Source organism: Hippopotamus amphibius, chromosome 12 (genome assembly GCF_030028045.1).
Source record: "Hippopotamus amphibius kiboko isolate mHipAmp2 chromosome 12, mHipAmp2.hap2, whole genome shotgun sequence".
In the NCBI taxonomy this organism is placed as follows: Eukaryota; Metazoa; Chordata; class Mammalia; order Artiodactyla; family Hippopotamidae; genus Hippopotamus; species Hippopotamus amphibius.
The window spans coordinates 94,104,162-94,129,316 of record NC_080197.1 but is presented as its reverse complement, the minus strand read 5'-3'; the positions used below and the strand labels follow the sequence as shown (position 1 = coordinate 94,129,316).

The 25,155-nt window shown below is 34.6% G+C and overlaps 1 protein-coding gene across 10 annotated transcripts in view; it reads left to right on the top strand.

Moving 5' to 3' along the window:
• PPHLN1 (periphilin 1) overlaps positions 1-25,155 on the top strand; it is a 146,996-nt gene that overhangs the window by 77,274 nt on the left and 44,567 nt on the right. For all 10 annotated transcript variants that reach the window (XM_057701066.1, XM_057701060.1, XM_057701063.1 and 7 more), the window contains 2 exons: positions 2,618-2,737; positions 13,881-14,021. In XM_057701066.1, the coding sequence (XP_057557049.1) occupies positions 2,618-2,737; positions 13,881-14,021 (261 nt within the window). The remainder of the gene's footprint in view (positions 1-2,617; positions 2,738-13,880; positions 14,022-25,155) is intronic.

The following is a 25,155-nucleotide window of genomic DNA, read 5'->3' as shown; positions in this document are numbered from 1 at the left end:
CTAGAGAAGAGAAAACCCGCATGCCGCAACTGGAGAAAAACCCCTGTGCCACAACGAAAGATCCCTCATGCCACCATGAAGATCCCATGTGCCACAACTAAGACCTGATGCAGCCTAAAAAATAAAAATAAATAAAATAAAATAAATATTAAAAAAAAGTAGGTATATACCTCCATTTTACAGAAAAGACTTAGGTGTTAAATAATTTTATCAATGATATAGCTAGTCTTCACTGCATCATTCTTCTCAGTTCTTCCTTCCCAGCATCCCAAAACATGTTAAAAAGATGAGCATGGTTCTAATCCTCAAAACTTAAAAACTTGGGGCGTTGCTTCACAAATTTCACACTCTTTGGTGAACCAACCTCACACTCTTCACCAATTTCACCCCCTTTCTCTTTCCATAACTGTTGTTACTTCTGTTCTCTTCTTTCTTCACTTTTTGTTTTCTGTCTTTGGTATATTTTGCTTTTCTGTAAGAATAGATATCACCTGGTGGTCTGTGCTAGTGTTCAGGGGGCAGCTGCTTCTCTGCCTCAAATGGAAAAAAAAAAGTGTCTTTATGACATCTTGTGTCTTTGAAGCTTTCTCAGAAGCCTGAGGATGCTAGAATGATGGATTTTGAATAGGAAAGATTGATTGGATTCTTTGGTTCTTTCTTACATCAAGGGTGCTTTACCCATCTGAAACACTGGCTAGTTTGTTTTGTTTTTTTTCCAGGTAGACATGAATGAAGAGTAAATAATGCTTACCCATCTAAGTCACTATGACTATTTAAATTATGATATTTGAAATATTTATTTCCCTTGAACTATAATGTGGTATGAATATAAGTTATAGCATAGGACTTTGTGGTACATGATAAAATATATTTTAACTATAAAATCCAACCCTAATGGATTTTAGATATTTTCATCTGACAGTTTATTTTAGATGTTTGCATTTTTGTCTTAGAATGGAATCAGAATTTCAGAATTTTAGATCTATAGTCATTTTATGTATTGGGAAAGTACAGCTTCCTGTGTCCTTTTCCCAGAGTTACATGCTAGCTTCATTAGCTAGATTTCCTGATATGGTAGAGGACTTTTTCTTTTAAACATTGTGGTTGCTGTAATGTAGGAATAATTTTTCAGAGTTTATTTTCTGCTGTTAGAAGTTAGTTTCAAATGAGAGTTTTTCAAGTGTACAGATTTAATGATGGTTGAATAGAAGGATTCAGTTATAAAAGATTTTGCTTCCTTCTTTACTGGAGATAACTTATAATGTTTTGTTTTTGCTCTATAACTATCTGTTCAAAACAGGTACCAAAAAAAGTGAGGTATACATTTTAAAAAATATATTTGTGTGTGTTTCTTATGTTTTAAAAAAATTTTAACCCTTATTACTAAGTAATAATAAAGGTATTGCTTATATCTTTTTAACTTTATGTATGGGTAGGGCTCTGGAGTAAGATATTTAGCCTTACTCAGTGGCTTTGGAAACACTTCATGTAGACACATTGTGATTATCTTCCAGTAAATATTATGGATGGTGAACCAGTATTTTGGTGAATTGAACTGAAGGAGGTCAAGGGCCTTACTCATCTAGAAGACCTAATTTTAAGTTCCAGCTCAGCATTTATTGGTAACTGTGTGCAAATCACTAACCTTTTGATATTCAGTTTTTTGGTTTATAAGTTGGGGGTGATAAAGTCTACCCTAGCCACCTTCATAGAATTCCATTTAATTAAAATACCTTTCTTTGGTTTGCATAAATAAGCGCTTTATAAATGGTAGTGTAACATAACATGGGGATTTTTACTGACTCTTGTCATTTAGAGGAGGTATATTTAGAATCAGTGATGTGACTACAGAAGTAAGAGATGGACAAAATTAAAGTACCAAGCATTATGGTAGATGGTTTTAGGTCTGTTACCTCTCGATTCTCACAACTACCTTAAGAGTGAATATAATGTTATTAGTCCCTGTTTTGTAAATGAGAAAACCAAGGCTCATGGTGTCATAAGGTATGTATATAAAATCATCTACCGACACTAGTGATGAAACTGCTATTCAAACCCAGCTTTATCTGTAACTTCAAATCCTATACCTTGTTTAGTATTATATGTGGTTGGAGAAGGGAAGTAGTAGTAGTATCAAAAATGAAATTTAAGTGTATAAATTTTGTGTAAAAAGTAGGATTTATGTAAACAATTACAAAATATAAAAATAGCATATCTAGGCTTTTCTGTTGCATTCATTAGGAATTTACCTTCATGAAATTTTGGTGTTATTTCATTGAAAATAATTAAAGATACAAAGTTGAAATCAGTTTGAAGTCTTGTATTTCTAAATACTATTTAGTATATTGGTTAATTGTCAGTGTCTTTTGTTTTGTTCCTTAGATGAATTTCTAAATTCATCTTTATATAAATGAAATTCGGAGTCAGATGCAGTCTATATGTCCCAAACAAATTGCAACTTAATGAAATTCTATGTTGAATATTTTTGAAAAAGCGAAGAATGTACTTGTTTGAAGGCTTATATGATTTTAAGTGTAAGTGGGGTTTACTTCTTGATCTATTTGAAATTTAAAAGCCCTTGAGAATTGTAACAGGACCATTCTTTTGTTTTTATTAGGTGTTAGACAAACCCAGTAGGCTAACTGAAAAGGAACTTGCTGAGGCTGCAAGCAAGTGGGCCACTGAAAAACTAGAAAAGGCAGATGAAAGTAACTTGCCTGAAATTTCTGAGTATGAGGTAAGGCATAATTTCTTCTCTATGTTTCACCTCTGAGAGGTTTGCCTGGATTTTAAATTACGTATGAAAATTTTGGTTTATTCTAGTGTTTTAAAGTATATTTGGGGAAAATATCCTCATGGATTATTCAGTTTTACCACACACAGTAGTAGAATGAATATGAATGACTCTGAAGTCAATAATTATACTATGTCTGAATGTCTCTAGTAGTTTAGATGTGTAAGAATAGTATAAATATGGAGTATAAGGAAAATGCAATAGTTATATGCTTCTTTTTTGAGGTTTTAAAAGTATTTCCTGAAATCATGCTAAGCCACTAGTCATAAATCAGTGAATTCAGAACAAAAATCTAATTAAACCTTGGATTTATATTGCATGTTATGCTCTGTGCAAATAATCTCATAAATATTCCAAGAAATGCAATTATGCATTGTTTGGCCTACCTGTGCTTTTCGATGAGTCTTGAGTACCAAAAAATGAGAACATTTTTGGGTCCGCAGAATACTCTTTATAAAATGTTTTCACTAAAATATTTGAAAATGAACTGAAAATTTTCTCTATAGCCTGTACAGATATTAGGTGGGCAAAGTTAAGCTTCTAGATTCAGAATTTTTGCTAGAGGAAATTTTGACATGACAGAGAATATAAAAATCTCTGTACCATGACAAATTATGTATATTTGGAGGAGATTTCTGACTTTACAATATATTTTTGGATGCCTTTTAAGGAAGGTCCTTTGATAAAAGAGATGAAGCATTAGAACTCGATGTACAAATTATACACCTACATACATCTTAATAAACGATGAAAAGATTCTTTCCAAGATAACTAATGTTCACTGCTTATAGAAACTACAAACCAGTACAAACCCTATCAGTACTTACAGAAATAGAGCCTTTTTTAAAAATTCTGATTTGTCATTTAGCCATTAGTTGTTCTTAAATAGGTCAAGGTTTCCTTGTTACTATAGCTATAATAATAGATATTTATGCATATTTTCAAGTAAAGTTATCAAAAATGTCAAGTTGTCCTTCTTTGGTACCTTTCTAGCACTATTTAAAAGCATGAACAATATAGTAATACATTTAATAGGGTTATTTTGACTATTTTCCTTAATAATTTAGAATAATGGTTTTTTATATTAATAATAGAAATATGTGCTTTAAAATTGCTAATTTGGACATCTGATAATTTTTCTCAGAGTACTTAAACCAAAAACTTCCAGATATACTTAATTTTTTGTTTGCTAAATACTATATTTTCAGTTAGCAAAGCTTTTTTAAGATGTATTCATTCTCCCACCTCGTCTTTTTCTATATCTCTTAATTTAAAAAAAACTCCCTAAGCACTTTTTCCAGATATTAAATATTCTCTTTATACTCTTTTTTTCAGTGCTTGACTGGATCTTGACTCTGAATAGTCAGTGATGTTGGGTCTAGAAAGACTTTTTTTCAACCTCCTTGTTTTTTTTCTAAAATATGCCCAGAATTTGCTAGATTTTGAACTAATGAGAAGTCAGTAATCCTAAAAATCTGTATGTAGCATCATAGGTCAGACATGATTTTTTGTTGGACCAAAGGCAAGGTGAGAGTGGGGTTGAGATTACTTTAGTGTGTTTGTTAGTTGGTGTATGTCATTAGTGTTGAGTAGCACTACCAGTCTCATGGCATTGTCCCAAATGCTCTTCAAGTTACGTTGATACTTTTCCATACTGTAGATAAAATAGTTGGGAAATTCTCATAATGCCCTGTCTTTTGGGCACAACAGTCATGTTGTTCTTGGGCAGTTGTTAAATAGTTGCTCATTTCAGTGATCCATGTTTTTTGAGAAATAAACTTTTTTGAGAATTTTGACCTTGGTTCTGTAAACTCCTGATTTGAAAGAATAAGGTGAAAAGAAAAAAGGACTTTGATGCTATGGAAGAGTTTGGCATAGTGCTCTGGGTGTGGGTGTGTTTAATTCTAGTTGTGACAATCTTTATATTAGCTGTTGAATGGAGAGGAGATTAAATATTTAGGTTTCCAGTTTATCTTCTCTTGCTGTCATCAATATAGTTTTAAGCAATTTGGTTGGGAGACCATGAGTTTATAGATTGTCCAGTGAAATTGGAGGGGAATTCTGTGATATGTTTAATTATTCAGGAATATTGTAGTTCATGCTTCTGTTCAATTTTATACTTTTACCTTTTGGACTCTAACAGAGAATTTCCAAAGTGTTTGATAGAATGATAATTCTGCAGGGTCTTAGTGGTCTGAGGAAAAACAAAAATGATTCTGTTACCCCCATTACTTTTGGGAAATGATTTAAAAGAGTTAGGTTGATTTTAGCATTTTAGCACTTTTCAGAGATTTTAATATGTTAATATGCTCATCAGTGGTCTCTGACAGGAGGATGAATAATTTGCATAATTTATCAAACTTTAGGCTTAAAATTTTTTTCATAGTGCAATTTTAGGATTAGTGTTTTAAGGTATGTATTTTCAGAAAATAATACTATACTGGCTTTCTCATAGTTTATTTAAATTCACTAAATAGTCATTCTGTATCTGTTTGTGTCAAACACTGCATTAGAGATACCATCCTAGCTTTCAAAGAGCTTGCAAGTCAAGTTTGGTAGAAATATAATTTACTATCTCTAAACATACGGCCATGAGAGTTTTGCTTTTGGCTATGAAAATGAAAAACAAATTATTCAAAGGTTATTAGAATGTCACAGTAGGACAGGTTGTTGCTTCTTGCTGCAGAAGAAAATTTTAACATGTTTCTTATTTAAATGTGAAAATGTTCATTATGCTGTTTCTACGTATCAGATGTTATTGGCCACTTACCGTGGCCCTTTTGAAGTACGCCCAACTTCCATGCCCTCTTTCAAATTCAGATCCGTTCAGTGAAATCAGTAGTGCCTGAGAGAATAAGACCCAATATCTGTTTTTAAAATTGTTTTTAAATTTTTATTTATTGTCTGTGTTGGATCTTCTTTGCTGCGCATGGGCTCTCTCTAGTTGCGGAGAGCAGGGGCTGCTCTTCGTTGCGGTGCTCAGGCGTCTCATTGCGGTGGCTTCTCTTGTTGCAGAGCACAGGCTCTAGGTGCATGGGCTTCAGTAGTTGCAGAGCATGTGCTCATCAGTAGTTGTGGCTCGCAGGCTCTAGAGCACAGGCTCAGTAGTTGTGGCGCGCGGGCTTAGTTGCTCCATGGCACGTGGAATCTTCCTGGCCCAGGGATTGAACCCATGTCCCCTGCAATGGCAGGCAGATTCTTAACCACTGTGCCACCAGGGAAGCCCCAATATCTTTCTTGATTTCACTTTTCTTCCCTTCCTGGTGTAGTTTTATGCCACTGTTTCACTGATGACCTTATATTGCCTTAATAAAAAATTTTTTTCTTTTACTTTGGATGGATGAATGGATGGTTGAATAGATGGATGGATGGATGGATAGGTGGATAGATAGATAGACAGACAGAATCTCATGTCTTGTTTTCCCTCCAGTACCTTGGATAATATATATCTAACGAACTAAACTAAATTTAATTACTAAGCTCTTTTTTTCCAGTTTTAGTGAAATATAATTGACATACAGCATTGTACAAGTTTAAGGTGTACAGCATAATTTGACTTATATATATTGTGAAATGATTACCACAGTAAATTTAGTTAATATCCATTGCCTCATATAAGCACCACAAAAAAGAAAAAAAATGTTTCTTTGTTATGAGAACCCTTAGGTTTTACTCTCTCATCAGCTTTCAAATACAGCATACAGCCTTGTTAACTATAAACATCATATTGTACATTATATCCTCAGTGCTTATTTATCTTATAACTGGAAGTTTGTACCTTTTGACCACCTTCATTTAACTCCAACCCCACTACTCCTCAAACCCCACCTCTGGTAACCACAGATGTGATCTCTTTCTCTATGAGGTTTTTTTTTGAAACAGGAATTCATTTTTTTTGTTGTTTTTAATGAGACTATTTTTTTGGCTGCACTGGGTCTTCGTTGCTGCATTCAGGCTTTCTCTAGTTGTGGCAAGAAGGGCTACTCTTCATTAGGTGCTCGGGCTTCTCAGTGTGGTGGCTTCTCTTGTTTCGGAGCATGGGCTCTAGGCATGCAGGCTTCAGTAGTTGTGGCACATGGGCACAGTAGTTGTGGCTCGTGGGCTCTAGAGCACAGGCTCAGTAGTTATGGTGCATGGGCTTAGTTGCTCCGAAACATGTGGGATCTTCCCAGACCAGGGATCAAGCCCATGTCCCCTGCATTGGCAGGGGGATTCTTACCCACTGTGCCACCAGGGAAGTCCCTCCATGAGTTTTTTAAAATTCCATATATAAATGAGATCATACAGTATTTGTCTGTCTGGCTTGTTTTACTTACCATGATGCCCTCAAGATCCATTCATGTTGTTGTAAATGGCAGAATTTCTTTCTTTTTTTATGGCTGAATACTATTTTATTGTGCATGTTATGTCTTTGTCTGTATATCTGTTGATTGATACGTAGGTTGCTTCCATATCTTGGCTACTGTAAGTTATGCTGCTGTGAACATTGGGGTGCATGTATGTTTTCGAGTTCATGTTTTCATTTTCTTCAAATATATTCCCAAATGTGGAATTGCTGGATCATATGGTAGTTCTATTTTTAATTTTTTGAGAAATCTCATACTGTTTTCTGTAGTGGCTATACCAATTTACAATCCCACCAACAGTGTACGAGGGTTCCCTTTTCTCCACATCCTCCCAGCATTTGTTATATCTTGTCCTTTTGATGCTGGTCATTCTGAGAAACGTGAGGTGGTATCTCATTGTGGTGTTGATTTGTATTTCCCTAATGATTAGTGATGAGCACCTTTTCATGCACCTGTTGGCCATTCATATATCTTCAACAGAAAAATTTATATTCGGGTCCTTTGCCGGTTTCTTAATCAGATTATTTAGTTTTGTGAATGTTTTTTGTTTGTTTTGTTGTTTTGTTTTTTGGTTTTTTGATTTTGAGTTGTGTGAGTTCTTTATTTTGGATATTAACTCTTTATCCAATATATGATTTGCAAATTTTTTTTCCTCATTCTGTAAGTTGTCTTTCATTTTATTAATCATTTCTTTTGCTCTGTAGAGGTTTGTGGTTTGTTATAGTCTCACTTTATTTTTTATTTTGTTGCTTATGTTTTAGATGTCATCACTAAAAAATTGCCGAGACCCATATCAGGGAACTTTTTTTCCTGTTTTCTTGTAGGAGTTTTATGGTTTCCAGTCTCACATTTAAGTCTTTAGTGCATTTTGAGTTAATTTTTGTGACTAGTGTAAGATAGGGCTCTAGTTTTCTTCTTTTACATGTAAATAATCCAGTTTCTTCAGCACCATTTATTGAAGAGACTTTCTTTTCTCCATTGAGTATTCTTGGCTCCTTTGTAAAATATTAGTTGGCCATATATGCAGGGGTTTATTTCAGGCCTTTCAATTCTCTTCCATTTGGCCTATGTGTCTCTTTTTATGCTGGTCTCATACTGTTTTGATTACTATAGCTAATGAGCTCTTTTAGTGTCAGTTTAAGTTATTCTTCTCTTCTTTACTTGCCTTTTATTTTCCAAACATTCGTGTCTACTCTGTTGGTTATTGTGCTCATCAGTTTACATTTTTGTGTGTAGGTCTAGAATTACGATGAAGCTTGCAATTCCAATGTTGAGTGTGTTTTAAAACTTTAATAGTTTTTTGCCTTGTTTCACATGGACCTAACTAAAATGGAATCTAGTGGCAGAATTATTTTGATCTTGGGGTGATCAGAACACTGTTAGTATAAATAATCTTTCTTGACATCATCTGAAACTGTTATCTATATGGTGTTAGAAACCTGATATTGATTTATTTCTTAAATTATTTTTTTCACTGTAGTATAATACACATAACATAAAACTTACCATCTTAACCATTTTAAGTGTATAGTTAAGTGGTATTAAATACATTCACATTATTATGCAACCATCACCACCATCTATCCTCTTAACTCTTTTCACCTATAAAACTGAAACTCTGCACCAGTTAAATAACAACTCTCCAAAGCAGTTTTATCAGTTTATTCTCACCTTCCCCAGTGCCTGGCAACCACCATTATGCTTTCTATCATGATTCTGACTACTTTTAAGTACTTCATTTAGGTGGAATCATGTAGTATTTGTCTTTTGTGACTTGCTTGTTTCATTTAGCTTAGTGTCCTTAAGGTTCATCCATGTAGTAGTGTATTATAGAATTTCCTTTTTCTTTTAAAAGCCTGAATAATATTCCATTGTGCATGTGTGTACTACATTTTGTGCTTTATATTATTTAGAATTCCTTACTGGATTTTTAAATAGGTTTAAAAGATACTTTAGTGATATTTTGGGAAGTTGATTGGGGTTTTCAGATGGGCTAGAAATACATTCTTTTTTTTTTTTTTTAAAGTAAGTCCTTGTTGGTTATCTATTTTAAGTACAGCAGTGTGTTTGTGTACTGCATTTTGTTTATCTGTTCATTGATATGTTGTGCTTTGATTTTAATTCATCTCTAAGTATTTCTTACTTTGCCTGTGGTTTCTTTGTTTGTTTAAAAGTGCATTGTTTAATTTCTACAATTTTGTGAATTTTCCAGATTTTTCTTTTTAAATCTATTGAGACTTAATATGTGGCCTAACACAGGGAAATGTTCCATGTGCACTTGAGAAGAATGTGTACTCTGTCGTAGTTTGGTAGAGTGTTCTGTATATGTCTGTTAGATGTAGTTGATGTATTGTGTTGCTTAAGCCCTCTATTCCCTTACTTATCTTACTTATTTTCTTACTTATTATGTAACTGTTTATTTCTCTCTTCAATTTTGTCAGTTTTTGTTTCATATATTTTGATAGTGTCATTAGGTGTGTAAATGTTTATAATTGCTCTTGCTTTTTTTATTTTTTTTATTTTTAATTGCTCTTGCTTTATTGAAACTTTTAGTAATACATAATGTCCTTGTCTCTTGTAAACTTTTTAAAATTAAAGTCTATTTGTCTAATATTATTATAGCCATTCTTGCTCTCTTTTGGTTACTATGTGCATGGAATATCTTTTTCCATTCTTTTACTTTCAACCTGTTCTGTTGTAGATAGCATATTGTTGATCATATGTTTTTATTCATTCTGCCAACCTCTATCTTTGGACTGGAGATTTTAAACCATTTACACTTAAAGCAGTTACTGAGGAGGGACTTACTCCTGTCATTGTGCTATTTGTTTTCTATATGCCCTGTAGCTTTTTTTTGTTCCATATTTCCTGCATTCATGTCTTCTTTTGTTTTTAGTTGATACTTTTTTGCAGTGAAATGTTTAAATTTCTTTCTCATTTCCTTTTGTGTATATTCTATAGCTATTTCCTTTGTGAGTACAATGGGGATTACAGTTAACATCCTAGAGTTATAACACTAATTTAAATTTATACCAGCTTACCTGCAATAACATACAAAACCTGTACTCCTTTTACAGCTCTGTCTCTACCCCTTCATTTGTTGATGTTCCAAAATTACATCGTTATACACTGTGTACACTAAACCATAAACTAATAATTATTTTAAATGCATTAGCATATTAAATTATCTAGAAGGATTTGGAGTTATAAGCCCACATTGCACTGATACTACTTTTTACACCAATAATTTTTTTCTTTAAATGTCATAGTCTCCATGTTGCAAAATGTTGCAAAGAAATCATATTGCAAACAAAAGTGCAGTTTCCAACTATTTACAGTAATACTAGCTGTTCTTACTGCCCATGCATTTAACTTTATTGAGCTCTTTATTCCTCCGTATGGCTTCAAGTTACTGTCTAGTGTCCTTTCATTTTACCTTGCAGAACTCCCTTGAGCATTTCTTGCATGGCAGATCTAGTATCATGAACTCCCTCAGCTTTTGTTTATCTGGAAATGTCTTAATTTCTCCCTCACTTATGAAGGACAGTTTTGCTGGATATAGCAGTCTTTATTGGCAGTTTTTTCTTTTAACCCTTTGAATGTAACAGTCCACTGTCATTTGGCCTCCAAAGTTTCTGATGAGAAATATGCTTAATCTTAGTGAAGACCCCTTGTGTTGATGATTTTGCTTCTCACTGCTTTCAAGATTCTCCTTTTGTCTTTGTCTTGAAAGGTTGATTATAATGTGTCTTTTGAGCTCCTTTGAGTTCATCTTACTTGGGGTTCGTTTAGCTTAGATATTTATACTCAGATCTTGCATTAGATTTGGAAGTTTTCAGCCATTATTTATTTGGGTATTTTCTCTGCACCTTTCTCTCTGTCTCTTCTCCTTCTGGGACTCCCAGAAGGATGTATATATTAAGTGTATGTTGGTCCACTTAATGGTGCTCCACAAATCCCTTAGGTTCTGTTCACTTTTCTTCAATCTTTTTTCTTTCTGTTCTTCAGACAATAATTTCCATTCTCCTATTTTTCAAGTTCACTGATTCTTTCTTCTGCCTTTGAATCCCTCTAGTGAATTTTTTACTGTAATTATTGGTCTTATTAGCTATGAGATTTCTTTTTGATTTCCTTTTAGGTTTTTTGTTTCTATATTGGTATTTCCATTTTGTTCACACATTGCTTTCTTGGCTTTTCCCACATCTTTTTTTAGTTCTTTGTGCACCTTAGAGACAGTTATTTTAAAGTTTTTTTGTCCAGTAGATCTGCCGTTAGGTCTTTTTCAGGAACAGTTTCTGTTGATTTTTTTCTTTGAATGAGCCATACTTTGCTGTTTCTTTGTATGATTTGTGATTTTTTCGGTTGAACACTGGGCATTTGAATCTAATAATATGGTAACTGTGTCAGATTCTCCCCCTACCCCCAGTCTTGCTGGGTTTTTTTGTTGTTGTTATTTTTGTTTTTTATTAATGCTGGCTGTTTCTGTACTGAGGATCAGCCTGAGATATAAACAAAGTCTTCTCTGTTCTTTCTGAGCCTTTCCCTTGGCATGCCCAGTTACTTTCTAACGTCCCCCATGTATACAGTTTTTTGTTTTTGTTGTTCTTGTTTTAATATCCTCATCTATAATTCTGGCTCCCCAAAGAGGAAAGCATGAAAACATGAAAAATGAAGGGTGGAGGGGTTCTGGTCTTTTATATCCCCTGGAAGTCACTTAAGCCAGAGTAAGAGGGGCTTGCAACAATGGAAGGAAATACAATAACAATGGCTTTTCACTGTTTGTCTGCACCTCTGATCAGAAGCAGCAATCAGTGATCAGAGCCCAGTTCCCTGGTATTTGGAGGACAGGGTACTTTTTGCCCAGTCCGACTCCCATAAGCTATGTGTAAGCTGCTCCAGGAACATGTACACAGCTCTCCGCCAAGTGACTAGGGGTGGGAAATTGGCATCTGGCTACTGTGCTGAGAGCTGAATTTAACTTCAGTTTACCACCCATGCCTTCCTCTGGAAGGGACAAGGCTTCAACAGAATCCAGAGTTCCATAGTAGTTAAATCAGACAAATTCTGCTAGTGTAATTTTTGTGTAGGTTGGGAGACAGATTGCTAGTGCTTCCTATTCTGCTATCTCCCCAGAATCCTCTCCCTTAAATGATTCATATACTTTCAGTTTAAATGGCTTAAAATATTTAACTCAGACTTATAAAAACCAGGTTTTTTGAAAAAGTAGATTATGCATGCATATGTCAGAAATTCAAATGGCATTGAAATAGGTTCAGTGTCTTCTAAGTTATCCCTATTGAGACAACCTCTTTTATCATTTTTTCCCCATAGATAATATCCTTCCAGAGATATTGTGTTTATATATATGCATAAATGTATAGACACCCATGCTTCCCTCTTCCCTTTTGTTTTTGACACAACTGGCAATATATTTATGGGCAGTGACCTTCAGGAGTTGCCAGGAGAAAAATTAGGATACATTATGCAATATATATAGACTGTTCTTATTCTTTTAAATGATTTCTTAGTATTCCATAGTTCTAGATAGTGCATAATTTATTTGATGGATATTTAGGTTGTTTTCAGTCATTTGCTATTAATGGCAGCCATATCTTAGCATTTGTTGCTCATGTGTGTATCTCTAGATTAATTTCCTAGAGGTGAAGGTGCTGGGTGAAAGGGACATATGGTACATTTTGACTGCTGCCAAATTACTCTCTAAAGAGGTTGTGGCAGTGTACAACACACTAGGTGTCAGAATGCCACTGCTCTTACTGGTGAAAACTAACCACTAATTAATATATATCTTGTGACTTCTCTAAACCTACTGCCTTTTGCTGCTACTTCAGTCACAAAAATCATAAGTTTTTTGATAAACTTGTAGTAAGTACAGTTTTCTTATTTGTTCCCTCTCCTCCCACCCAACTAAAATATACAACAATAAAATATATTAGCTCAGACTTTACTCTTTCCAAGTTACTGCTTACTACAAGCTCCATGAAGGCCAGAACTTTTGTCTGCTCTGTTCAATGATATATCCAGTGTTCCTTGAGCAGTACTTGGCATTTATCATAGAATAAATTTTTGAGTAAACTAATGAATGTAGTTAAATAATAGTGTTCCCTCATTTAGTTTTCCTCTTTTCATCAAAAGTATTTTTAGAAAGTAAAATAATCAGCCTTGGGTTTTTTTTGTAGGATTATTTTCTCATTAATGAACTATTGCAGTATTGTTGAAGTAATCGTTATTGCTGTTTGGAGTTGTTTTCTTTTCAGTTATTTCAGTAAATTCTAAGGCTACAAGGAGGCAAGGTATTTTTAACTTGTGAAGGTAGAGCCCTTTTCCATGTTCCTGTTTAGTAATTTCACTTATACATGCTCACACTTCTCACTTCCAATTGGACTTTTTTTCTTCTGTTTCTCAAATAGATTGCTTAAGGAATAGTTATAGGACTAAACCTTCTAGCTCTGTCTTAATATAGTACGAAATGTAATTTTGGAATGGAATAAGCCTAGAGGCTTTGTCTTACCTAAAATTTAAAAAGTAGCCATCATTTCCTCTTTAATCCTCCTCACATATGTTCATTTTGTATAGCAAGATTAAAAGTTTTCTTTTCTTAAAACAGGTTAAATTTAGCACTTTTTCTTGAGATAATCTGCCAGTTAGTGCCTATATGCAGTCATCTAAAATGCTGTATATCTTTTAAGAAAGTAATAAAAGATTTCTGATTCTTTTTGAAGGCGGGACCCACGGCACCACTGTTCATTGACCAGCCAGAAGAACCCGAGTCAAACGCAACAGATGGCATAGACTTATTCGAAGACAGTCAGCTAACCAGTCGCTCTAAAGCAATAGCCTCCAAAACCAAAGAGATTGAACAGGTGAGACTCCAGTTTGCTTAAAGTACAAAATATTTTGTTCCCGTCACTTTGTACACAGTAGTTCCAGTAAATATTTATTGAATAAATATATTTCATTTTGTCTTTCTCCGTTTGTGACCCTGAAATTACAATTTTAAAAATTCTAAAAAATGTTTGATTTCACAGTAATTTTAATCAGTTTGGTCCTCTACCCCTGCTTACTTTTTTTTTTAATTGAAAAGTAAGCTTCTATGTTAGAGAATATTAATATTCTAGTTAGTGTGGAGCAATTAAAAAACTATTAAACGTAATAGAGATGGACTGAAAGAAATATTAAATATACAAAAATGTTAGCAAATGTTATTTTTCAGTGCTGGGATTACAGATGTTTCCTAATGGTTTTCATTATACTTTCAAGCATTTTTCAAATATTAAAGAAAAAGATAAAGGATGGGTATTTAAATCTAATTTTAATGCAATCATTCTGAAAAGTCAGGATCTTGTTTTTAATAGATTAACTAGATTGCTTAAGGAATAGTTATAGGACAAAATCATCTATCTGTGTGCAATACAGTGTGAAATAAAATTTTGGAATAGAATAAGCCTAGAGGCTTTGTGTTACCTAAGATTTAAAAGTAGCCATCATTTCCATTTTAATCCTCCTCACATATGCTCATTATGCATAGAAAAATTGAGAGTGTTTCAGTATGGAAATATTACCTGCCTTGTAGGGTATTATCAGTTTTTGAGAATTAAATTAAGTAAATAAAATGTGAAAGGGCTTTATACTATGTAACCTGTTGTAGAGCTGTTTGTTTTTGATGTTACTCTCTAGTGCGTTGAGTAGATGTCATTATATTGTAATCTTCTAAAAACTATTGGAAATTAAGAACAAAATTAAACCTTTTCTCAAGGTGTCCATTTCCACATCAGTTAAAGTCTATGTCCCCTGATTAGATAGGAGATCTTATTTAAATCCTAGATCCGATTGTGCAGCTTATATTGATGCCACTCCGATGGCAAAAGATAAGAACCTGGATAGGAAATTTAGCCAGTGGAGTTTCAAAACAGAGTGGATTCGCAGTGTCAGATGCTTGGGGAATATAGGAAAATGGAGACTGGGAAAATCCTGTTTAATTTGGCGATGTGAAGGGCAGATTGGTGCCTTTAAAGACATTAATTAAATGAGAGTAAATGAATGGTTTGCTCACTAGGTGTATCTTCCAATATGAATATGAATATCATTACCCTATATAAAATTACTGTCTTGTCACTCTGACTTATTTTCTTTATAGCTTTTTCCCCCTACCATTTGACATATGTTTGCTTGTCTCCCATCACCATATGGAAGCTTCATGTGAGCAAGGACTTTGTGTTGTTTACTGCTATATCTTCGTTACCCAGAATAGTGAGTGGCATGTAGTGGGCTCACAAGAAATGTTTGCTGTATGGATAGTCACTGAGTCACTTGAAATCAGACCGTGTCTTAACCTGACCACTTAACTGAGTGCCTAGGCCCAGCACTTAGTAGTAAGTGCTTGATAAGTAATTGTTAAGTGAATGAATTATTTAATGTTATTTTTCTTTTCCACCTAAATTGCAGTTCTTTAAAGGAGAGGTTTTCTTAAGAATGTAGCTGGTAGAAAAACTTGACTGACTCCTCTGTGAGGAGGGAGGATTTTGGGTTGTTATTTATTAATATGTGTACTATCTCCTCCTGTTATTAGTCATAGTTGATCTATTTGCTCTTGAAAAAAGGTAGCTTACCAGTCAGAGGTAGCGCCTAGCTTGGCAGCACACACATAAAATTATTTAGCATGAAACTAGTTTTTGTATACTTTACAGACACCCATATATGTTTGACCTATAAGTATGACTATATCTCTGTTTTCATCTGCCCATTGTTCAAACACATGAAAAATCTGATACTAAAGTATATTGAACAAGGACAGATGACCTAAAGAAAAATAAATCTAAAAAGTCATTACTGTTTTCTGAGGTACAAGAGAAGTGAAACCATTATAAAGTAGAGAACTTCGTGATGTTAAATATTGGGATGTAACTGCTGTGTTTTTGCTGGAGGACTTCGGTTTTCATATATTGACAAAGCCAAACCAGAATTCCTCAAAATGTCACAAAGCTAGTAAATAATGACATAATTATTTTATAAATAATGTCTTAATGTTATAGTGTTTTTGAAAATGAAAAAATTAGTTTTGAGGGGAATTCTCTCCCATTTTTTCCATTTCCAACATTTGCATATTTTATTTTTAGAGATTAAATATCAGATGAATAGGAATATTAGAAAGGTTTGAGAAAGCTAGATGGTAGTTATACAGCTGCCCAATAATTATTATTTATATTTTTCCATATGCTTGAAATATTGCATGATTTAAAAAATGAATAGCCCCCCCCCCCCCAAAAGGGCCTACATAGATGAGGTCAACAAATCAAGCTTAGAATAATATAGGAATGCAAATATTGGTGTTATAGTCAAGTTGCTTTTTCTCTTGTTATGTCAAGTGCAGTGTGTTCAGATATCTTATAAAGATAAATTTCCACATATAATTTTTGAGGGTTTATATAAATTAGGTCCTTCAGCTCCTGAATCCCAAGAAAGTCATTAACTTGAGGCAGTGTTACAATATGTAATAAACTAAATCTTCAGGGCAAAATTTGATTTAATTCAAAGGGCCTACAGATGTGGCTTATTCGATGTTTAAGGGCATATGCGTATGGAGATAGATTGTGTCAGGTCACTTCGGTAAGAGCAGATTCGTGTTCTGTACCATGTCATTGCCATTGCATTCCTGGGCATATAAGGATTTGGTAGGGTAGAGATGCAGGTGCCTTTTGAAACAGCTTCCAGCTTATATCGTATATGATGGAGAACCACTGGTCTTAAAATCCTTGAGCCAGAAGACATCAAATTGCATCTCTCAATATTGTGTTGCTAGAGATCATTTGAATCATCTGACTTTTACGTAAATATCTTTTAGTGGATATGATTCATCCTCCAGCTATAGCATATTTATATTTCTTACACTTTGGATCCTGTGATATATCTTTTCCCCCTTATTTTCCTCAGATTATCCCCTCTTACCCAATTTGGGCCACCTTTTTACATTCAATTACTAAAATATTTTCCTAGGCTTTCTGGCTTCCGAGCTGAGAGAGGCAAACTTCAGAATTTCTTCTGTCATTATGGTAATTCCTAGAGAGACTTAATCCACAAAAATATAGGTGATTTGTATTCTGGTTCAAGTTTGGCATTAACCCCTTGATTGTGATATATCCTGCAAGTCCTCACATACCTGCTACTACTGAACTATTTGATTTGAAAGTGCATCCTACTCCTTGCTGTTTTACCAGTGAGGAATCTTGGCTTTTAACAAATTGTTACTTTGAATGAAGGACACAAATTGAAGTCCTCTATTGTTACATACCTTTCTTCCCTCTATTGTACCTTGAGGGATAAAGCAATATTTACTTTAACTTTTTGGAATTCTCTTATTTAAGATTTGCAGAATCCCTCATACTTCGATAAAATTGTGCTTAGACATAGCCTGTCAGTGAGATCCTTTGCTTTCTGGGGTCTTGGCATCTAATGATATGTAAGTCATCTTATAATTCCCCACTGGCAAGATCTGGCTTTGACTCTTCTTTGTCTTTCTTCAGATGGAATCAGATAATATAAGTAGATCTGGGACACACACACACACACACACACGTATGTGTATACACGCACAGACAAAAACATATGCATGTGCATGGTTGGCCTAGCAGATTGTATGACTAAGAGTGTCATGGTGGCTAAAATCCTCCTAAAGACACAAGGAGTTGTAGAGAAGCAGATACCTAATGAAGCAACTATACGGATAGTTGTTGAGTAGCTGAAGTTTATTAGGATATTTTGCTGTGCCAACTAGTCTTAAAAAAAGAACCTTTCATCTCTTCACTCTCAAGGCAGAGTGCTTGTATTGTAATTCTCTGCTTTTGTTGTACATCTGTGGGGTTTTTAAAAAGTAGAACTTCTTGGATTTCTGCCATAAATATTCTGATAAGTAAGTTATCAGAGCTTCTCAAACTTTAATGTGGATGTAAATCAGTGGAGGATCTTGTTAAAATACAGATTTTGATTCAGTAGATCTGGGATGAGGCTTGAGATTGGAATGTCTGACGTTCTCCCAGGTGATGCTGATTTTACTAGTCTATGTACAATATTGGGAGTAACAAGGAATTGGAAGGAGGTGACTGTTTTTTCTTAAGTTCTTCTATAGTTTCTAATGTGCTGAAAGGTTAAAAACTATTACCACCTTTCTTTACGTAAATTAAGAGAAATTTTATAGTGTTTTTTAATTGTGGTAAAATTAACATGCAATAAAATGCATAGATCTTAAATTTCAGTTGGGTAAGTTGTAACACTTTGTAAATATCACCCGAAACAAATATTTGTGAAAGTCTTTTCTATTCAGGTATGCAGTTGATGATACCAACAGTAATAATGCTTAGTTAGGAAATAAACTTACGGTTATATCTCAAAAGCATGTCCTTTGATTTCGTTTATGTTAAATATCCTCCAGCCCATCCATTGAAAGCTGTATTATAAGTGCTAAAATATACAAGGATGAAATTCAAAAGGCACAAGAGATTATGCAGTGAAAAACTAGTTTCATTCTCACCCATAATTCTTAGCTGCCCAGTTTCTTTCCCCAGCATGTAGATATACTGTATATATGTGATATACATATATATGTGTATATGCAGAGGTTATATACAGTATTTATGTATGTGTGTTTACATACATCGTACCATGTGTGTACATACACATGCGTATACACACACACACATCTGGGGCCTGTTTGATCCAGATGAGTAGAGATAAAAGTTGGTGTGTGGGGGGGGGCGACGCTCAAGGAAGGGAGGGAATACGGGGATATGTGTATAAAAACAGTTGATTGAACCTGGTGTACCCCCCCCCAAAAAAATAAAAAAAAATAAAAAAAAAAAAAGTTGGTGTGTGTCTCCATACTTTTTCTTTAAATGCAATAGCATACTGTGTATCCTGTTCAATGTCCTAGTGACCATTGTATATCAGTATATATAACTAGTCCCCTATTAATAGACATTTATAATCCTTTGGGAATCATGTTTCAAAATATAGACCCTCTGATTTCTCCACATTAAAAAATGTATATATATATATATATATATATATATGTATTTTTAAAATAAAGTATTGCATTTAAAATGTACAGTTTGGGGGTGTGGAGTTGGTTTAATACTGTGGGTGTCAAATGCCTCTGTTTATGTTTTGTGAAGTGCTGTGCAGGTTTTAATAACTGCGTAGATCACCAGAGTGCCTATGTACCTCTTAAGGTTCTGATGGTATGCCAAGTTTGAGAATGACTGTAATATGTGAGTTTGTAGAGAATCTGAATTTCTTGCTTGTACCAATCTTTGTCAGCCTTTCTTAAAAATTATGTTAGTAGATACAATTAATAAAATCTAAGCCAGTCTAATTGCGGGAATGTACCTGATCACATTCTTTAAATGCATTATTCATAATATTCATCAAATCGCAGACAATCATAGTTTGTAGGGGGAAAGTCCATCTCTTCTTTCTTCTCATTTGGTGGGTAATTAAAAAAGAACAAGTACCATGAAGGCAAATTCATTTTTAAGACCTCTTTGGCTATTTCAGGACACTATCCTGATACCATAAAGCTGTTTTATGAAAAAGGTGATATTTCTACCTGTAAGTAAGTCCCTCTGTTAACAGAATGGTTTATTATATATTTACTGATAATTTATAATTAAAATGTAGACAGGCATCATTTTAGATCCAGAGAGTGTGCCAATCTAATGTTCTAGAACAGCGAGAGAATACTCAGAGACTCTTGATAGAGGGGATTGTTTATTTTTCTTCTTTCCTTCTTTGAGCTTCCAAAGACTTAAACTGAATATACATCTGTTTTGGTGAAGACATTATTTTTTATAGTCAGCCATAGCTATGTCAGCCTTGTTATATTGAGGAAATTTTATTTCTTAGCCATGTTGGAGCCACTTTCCTTACTCCCGTTAATAAAAATCAAGTTACTTCAGAAATCATTTTGTTGCCTGTCTAGGTCATTAGTCTTATAGGTTAATACAATTTTACTGTAAGTCTAGATCAATCTACTTAATATATGATTTTTATTTTAATTTGAATTCTACATGTTAACCATTTTGTGACCATATGGGCTGCTCACTGGCTTTTCTTCATTTTTTTCCTCAAAATAGAAAAGTTAGACTGAGTAATCTTAGGTCTCTTTCTAATCTAAATCATATTAAAAATTAAAAGCTAAATATTGCTTCTTCTGTACACACTATTCTATGTGTACATAAGGAAGCTAATTTCAGACTCAACTATAGAATATTTAGGTGTTGATTCTTTTTTAAAACCTCTTAATGAGGATGCAGTGTACTTATATTAAAATGCGTTTTTTTTTGTTTTTTTTTTTTATTTTATTTTATTTTTTTTTGGGGGGGTACATCAGGTTCAATCATCTGTTTTTATACACATATCCCCGTATTCCCTCCCTTCCTTGACTCCCCCCACCCTCAAGTCCCCCCCCACCCTCCCTGCCCCAGTCCTCTAAGGCATCTTCCATCCTCAAGTTGGACTCCCTTTGTTATACAACAACTTCCCACTGACTATTTTACAGTTGGTAGTATATATATGTCTATATATATATATATTAAAATAAATTTATGGATTGATTTATTGGCTGTGTTGGGTCTTTGTTGCTGCACACGGGCTTTCCCTAGTTGCGGCGGGTGGGGGCTGCTCTTCTTTACGGTTCGCGGGCCCTTCATTGCCGTGGCTTCTCTTGTTGCGGAGCATGGGCTTTAGGCCCGTGGGCTTCAGTAGTTGTGGCTTTCAGGATCTAAAGCACAGGCTCAGTAGTTGTGGCACATGGGCTTAGTTGCTCCACGATGTGTGGGATCTTCATGGAGCAGGGATCAAACCCGTGTCCCCTGTATTGGGAGGTGGACTCTTAACCACTGCGCCACCTAGGAAGCCCTAAAATGCTTTTTAAAAGCTAAAATATTTGTCATTGCTATGCATCAGTCAGTAATTAATTAGAGCTTGTTGAGCTAATGAATTGTGCAGAAAAGTTTTTTTTAGTAAATAAGATGCTCCTTTTAATCATTGTTCTGCCTGCGGTGCTGCTCTTGGAGTGTCTGGTTTCAGTCACCATCTAACTATGTAACTGATGCTTCCCAGTCCTCTCACTAGCTCTTGCTCTTCCTCGCTCAATATAAAATAGGATATTTTTGTTTTACAGTGAAGAGGCTTGAAAATTAATCAAATGTACCATCTTCCTGAAATGTTAACTAGGGTAGGGGACATAGAAAAGAGTCACACACGGTGGGTTAAAATGAAATTGTTCCCAGAGTAGTGGCACCTCTGTCACTGTATATACATGATCTGAGCATTTACTAAGCCTGCGCGGTAGAAACATTCTTTGTCTTTTCTTTTTATCGGAGCAAGTAACGGACTTCTTAAAAGTGCAGCTCTCACCATTATCTTGTCTAGACATCAAGTCTACCCTACTGTATTTAACAGTCCATTATTACCACCCACTTATTTGGACCTTACATATATAGATTTAGTAAAATATACTTACATAAGATTTACCTGTGAAAAATCTCTTATTCTCAGACAAATTGAGAATAAATCATTTATTTTGGCTAAATTTCAGAGTTTTTTGAAAGTTACAATTTTTCAGTCAGATTCTGTTCATGTTCTTAATATAGACACTTGTTGCTGAAACATAAGTGTAAAGTTTTCACTTTAAGGGAGTTTCATTTGGAAGCTGTCTCAGAAGGTAATTTGTATCATATTTGAAATGCCAAAACCAAGTGTCTCAGCTTTTATGTTTAATTAAAAGTAAGTTATTTATACCTAATCTAAATCCATAAATATGGAGATTGATAACTATTGAGAAGATACTGTTTTTACATGAAATATAAAATTTGGACAATACGGATACCAAGCCTTATAAAAACCACACTTAAAGTGTTGTAAGTACCAGAAGAGATGAGACCATCCTGGACCTTATCCCCGGGGATGTCATCATTTAAACAAAAGTACTCAATACAGGTATTTCCCGTGGCATAAGCCCATGTATGAGCTTCCTTCTCTCGCCTCCCTTCTTTGTTTCCTGTCCACCAGTGTTAGGTAAGGATTTTCTCTAGTTGGTTCCAAATTACTGTCACTTGCTATTCGGTTTCCCCTTTGTAAGTTGACAATTAGTGCGGCTTAGAAATTTCTGGATGTTTCCATTTAGTGCTTTAACTTCTCAGAGCCTCTCTCATTTGTTAAATGGGGTTAATTGCATGTTCTCTTGCGGATTTAACAAACTCTGGTGTGGGACAGCTGTTCATATGTTGGAAATCACTATACGAATGGTTATGCTTGTGTTGAGTATACTTTGCCTGTTCCTTTGCAACCTTGGAATATTGACTACTTTCAGATTACCTCTTAGGAATATTTTATAGCAAGTTTCCTTATATACGTTTAACTTTGAGAGGCCATTTCTCATCAGTGTGAGAATTTGGGCTATTTTCTTCTTGTCCTTTTAGTTCTGTTTTTGTTTGGGAGGGTTTTTCCTTTATTTGTTCAAAATGAAAATGTGAAAATAATTTTACTATGAAATACTTTGTTTATTTGGAGGAGCTTTGTCATTTTACTTTCACATTTTCCATTTGGCTTGCTTTTTTATCTTACTGGTCCTTATCTATTTTTCTAAACATAAGAAGTACCATAAAAGATTGTTGCTTCACCTTTAGAATTCCCTGCTTTCCCTCCGCATTCCTAAAACATAAATTGTTCTCGTATATCCCCCTTCATTTGTCATCCCTTATTTTTAAGATGTGATCCCTCCTATAACATCTACTGTCTTCTCTTAACTGTTGTTAAATTCAAGTATTGTGCAAGGAAATAACAAACTTGTCTGTTATATACACTCATTTGCTGACTAGAGTGTGAGTTGATTCTCTCAATTCATTTATAGACGGTGTTTTAAAAGTTGCACTAAGATAATGTTTCTACTTAAAAATAGCTTGAAATTAAACATTAGAAGTGAGTTGATGTTGGGAGTCACTTATATTGTTAAATATTGTGTTTTTCCCTCATTCTTCCTCTTTTTTAAATTTTTTTTTTAAAGTAGTACAGGAAATTGGACAATGCAGTATATATCATTTCTGTTTAAAATCCTTGTTTACTTGAATTAGCCAGGAGATTGTTGGGAGACTTTTTGTCTGCCTCTGAGCCGAATCTTAAGATTTCTAATCTGTGAGTTATCTGGACTTGGGGGCACATGAGCAGTTCAGCATCATTCAGTTTTCTGGTTAGCTGATGTTCATTTGTGCTCAACTCTGCTGTGATTGCTAATATGCTCTACTTTTTTTTTTAAAGAAAGTCACTTTAATGATGTATAACACATTAACTGAGAGACGTGTTCAAAACAGTTGTTAACCTGACTGATTTCTCACAAAGCAAGCACTAGTGAAAACTACCATTCAGGGCAAGAAACAGAGATTACCGGCACCCCAGGAGTCCCTTCATACCCCTTCCCTAGCCACTACCACCCCTTTCCCAAAGGTAACCACTGAATTGGTCCCTAACACTGCAGTATAGTTTTATCTGTTTTTGAGCTTTACCCAAATAGAATCATACAGTATCTATTATTTGGGGCCTAGGTTTTTTTTTCTTCAGCATTGTGTTTGTGAGATTCATTGATATTGTTGCATGTAATGTAGCTCCTTTTGGTTTTAATTTGCATTTCCCTGATTACAGATGACGCTGAAGATTTTTTCATATGGTTACTGGCACAGAGATATCCTCATTTGTAAAGTACTTGTTGCAGTTCTTGCTTGTTTTCCTGTTGAGTTCTTTTGTTTTTGTTTTTTTAAATGATTTGTAGAAGTCCTTTATATATTCTGAATACAAGCTCTTTGTTAATGTGTTGTAGATATCTTTTCCCATTTTGCGGCTTGCTTTTTCTTTCTTTTGATATCTTTATAGGAATAAAAATCCTTACTTTTAATGTAGTCCAGTCTTTTCATTTTTTTTTTCTTTATTGCTTTTGTCTCCTGTTTAAGATATCTTTCTCTTTTATTATCTTCTAGAAGCTTTTCTATTTTGTCTTTTACATTGAGTTACAATCCATCTGCAAATGATTTTATGTATAGTGTATATTAAATGTAACCTGGATCAAGTTTCATTTTTTTCCATGTGGATATCCATTTGACCCTGAACCATCTATTGGAAAGACAACATGTTCCTCACTGAGACCTGTGTAATAAGTCAGGTGTCCATATATGTGTGAATCTGTTTCTGGACTCTGTTCTGTTGCATTGGTCTTTTGATTCTTGCAACAGTACCACATTGTCCTCATTACTGTAGCTTTACGATAAGTCTTGATATCCAGTAGAGCAAATCCTCCTCCCTGTTGTTATTTTTCAAGGGTGCCTGTACTTGGAATTGTGAATTTCATAGAAACTTTAGAATCGGTTTCTCAGGTTCTCAATATAACAAACAAAGTTTGTTGAGATCCAGGCTCAGGATCTCTCAAGAGGTTACAGTCAAGCTGATAACAAGGACTACAGTTTCTCAAGATGTGATTAGAGTTGGAAGATCTACTTCCAGGCTCACTCATGTAGCTGTTGGTGTGAGTTTCAGTTCCTTACGTGTAATCATGCCTCCCCTAGAGTTTGTGACACGAGTGAGTGAAACAGAGCAATGCTTTGCTGCCTGTTTTGGTCTGTTGTCCGAGTCACATACCATCTTGTTCTATTAATTAGAGGTGAGTCACTAAGCCCAACCAACACTCAACAGGGAGAGATTACACAAGGACAAAAATACCAGGAGGGTGGGGATCACTGGGGGCTATCTGGGGGTTGGCTGCCACATCTTCCATGATCATTGTTACCTGAAGTTACCAGCTTTATTAGTCTTTTTCAAAGAACCAACTTTTGATTTTGTTCATCTTTTTTTTTTTCTTTCTTTTTTTTTAGTGGGGGGGCGGTGCTACATTGGGTCTTAGTTGCGGCGTGTGGGATCTTTTGTTTTGGCACATGGGCTTCTCTCGAGTTGTGGTGTGCA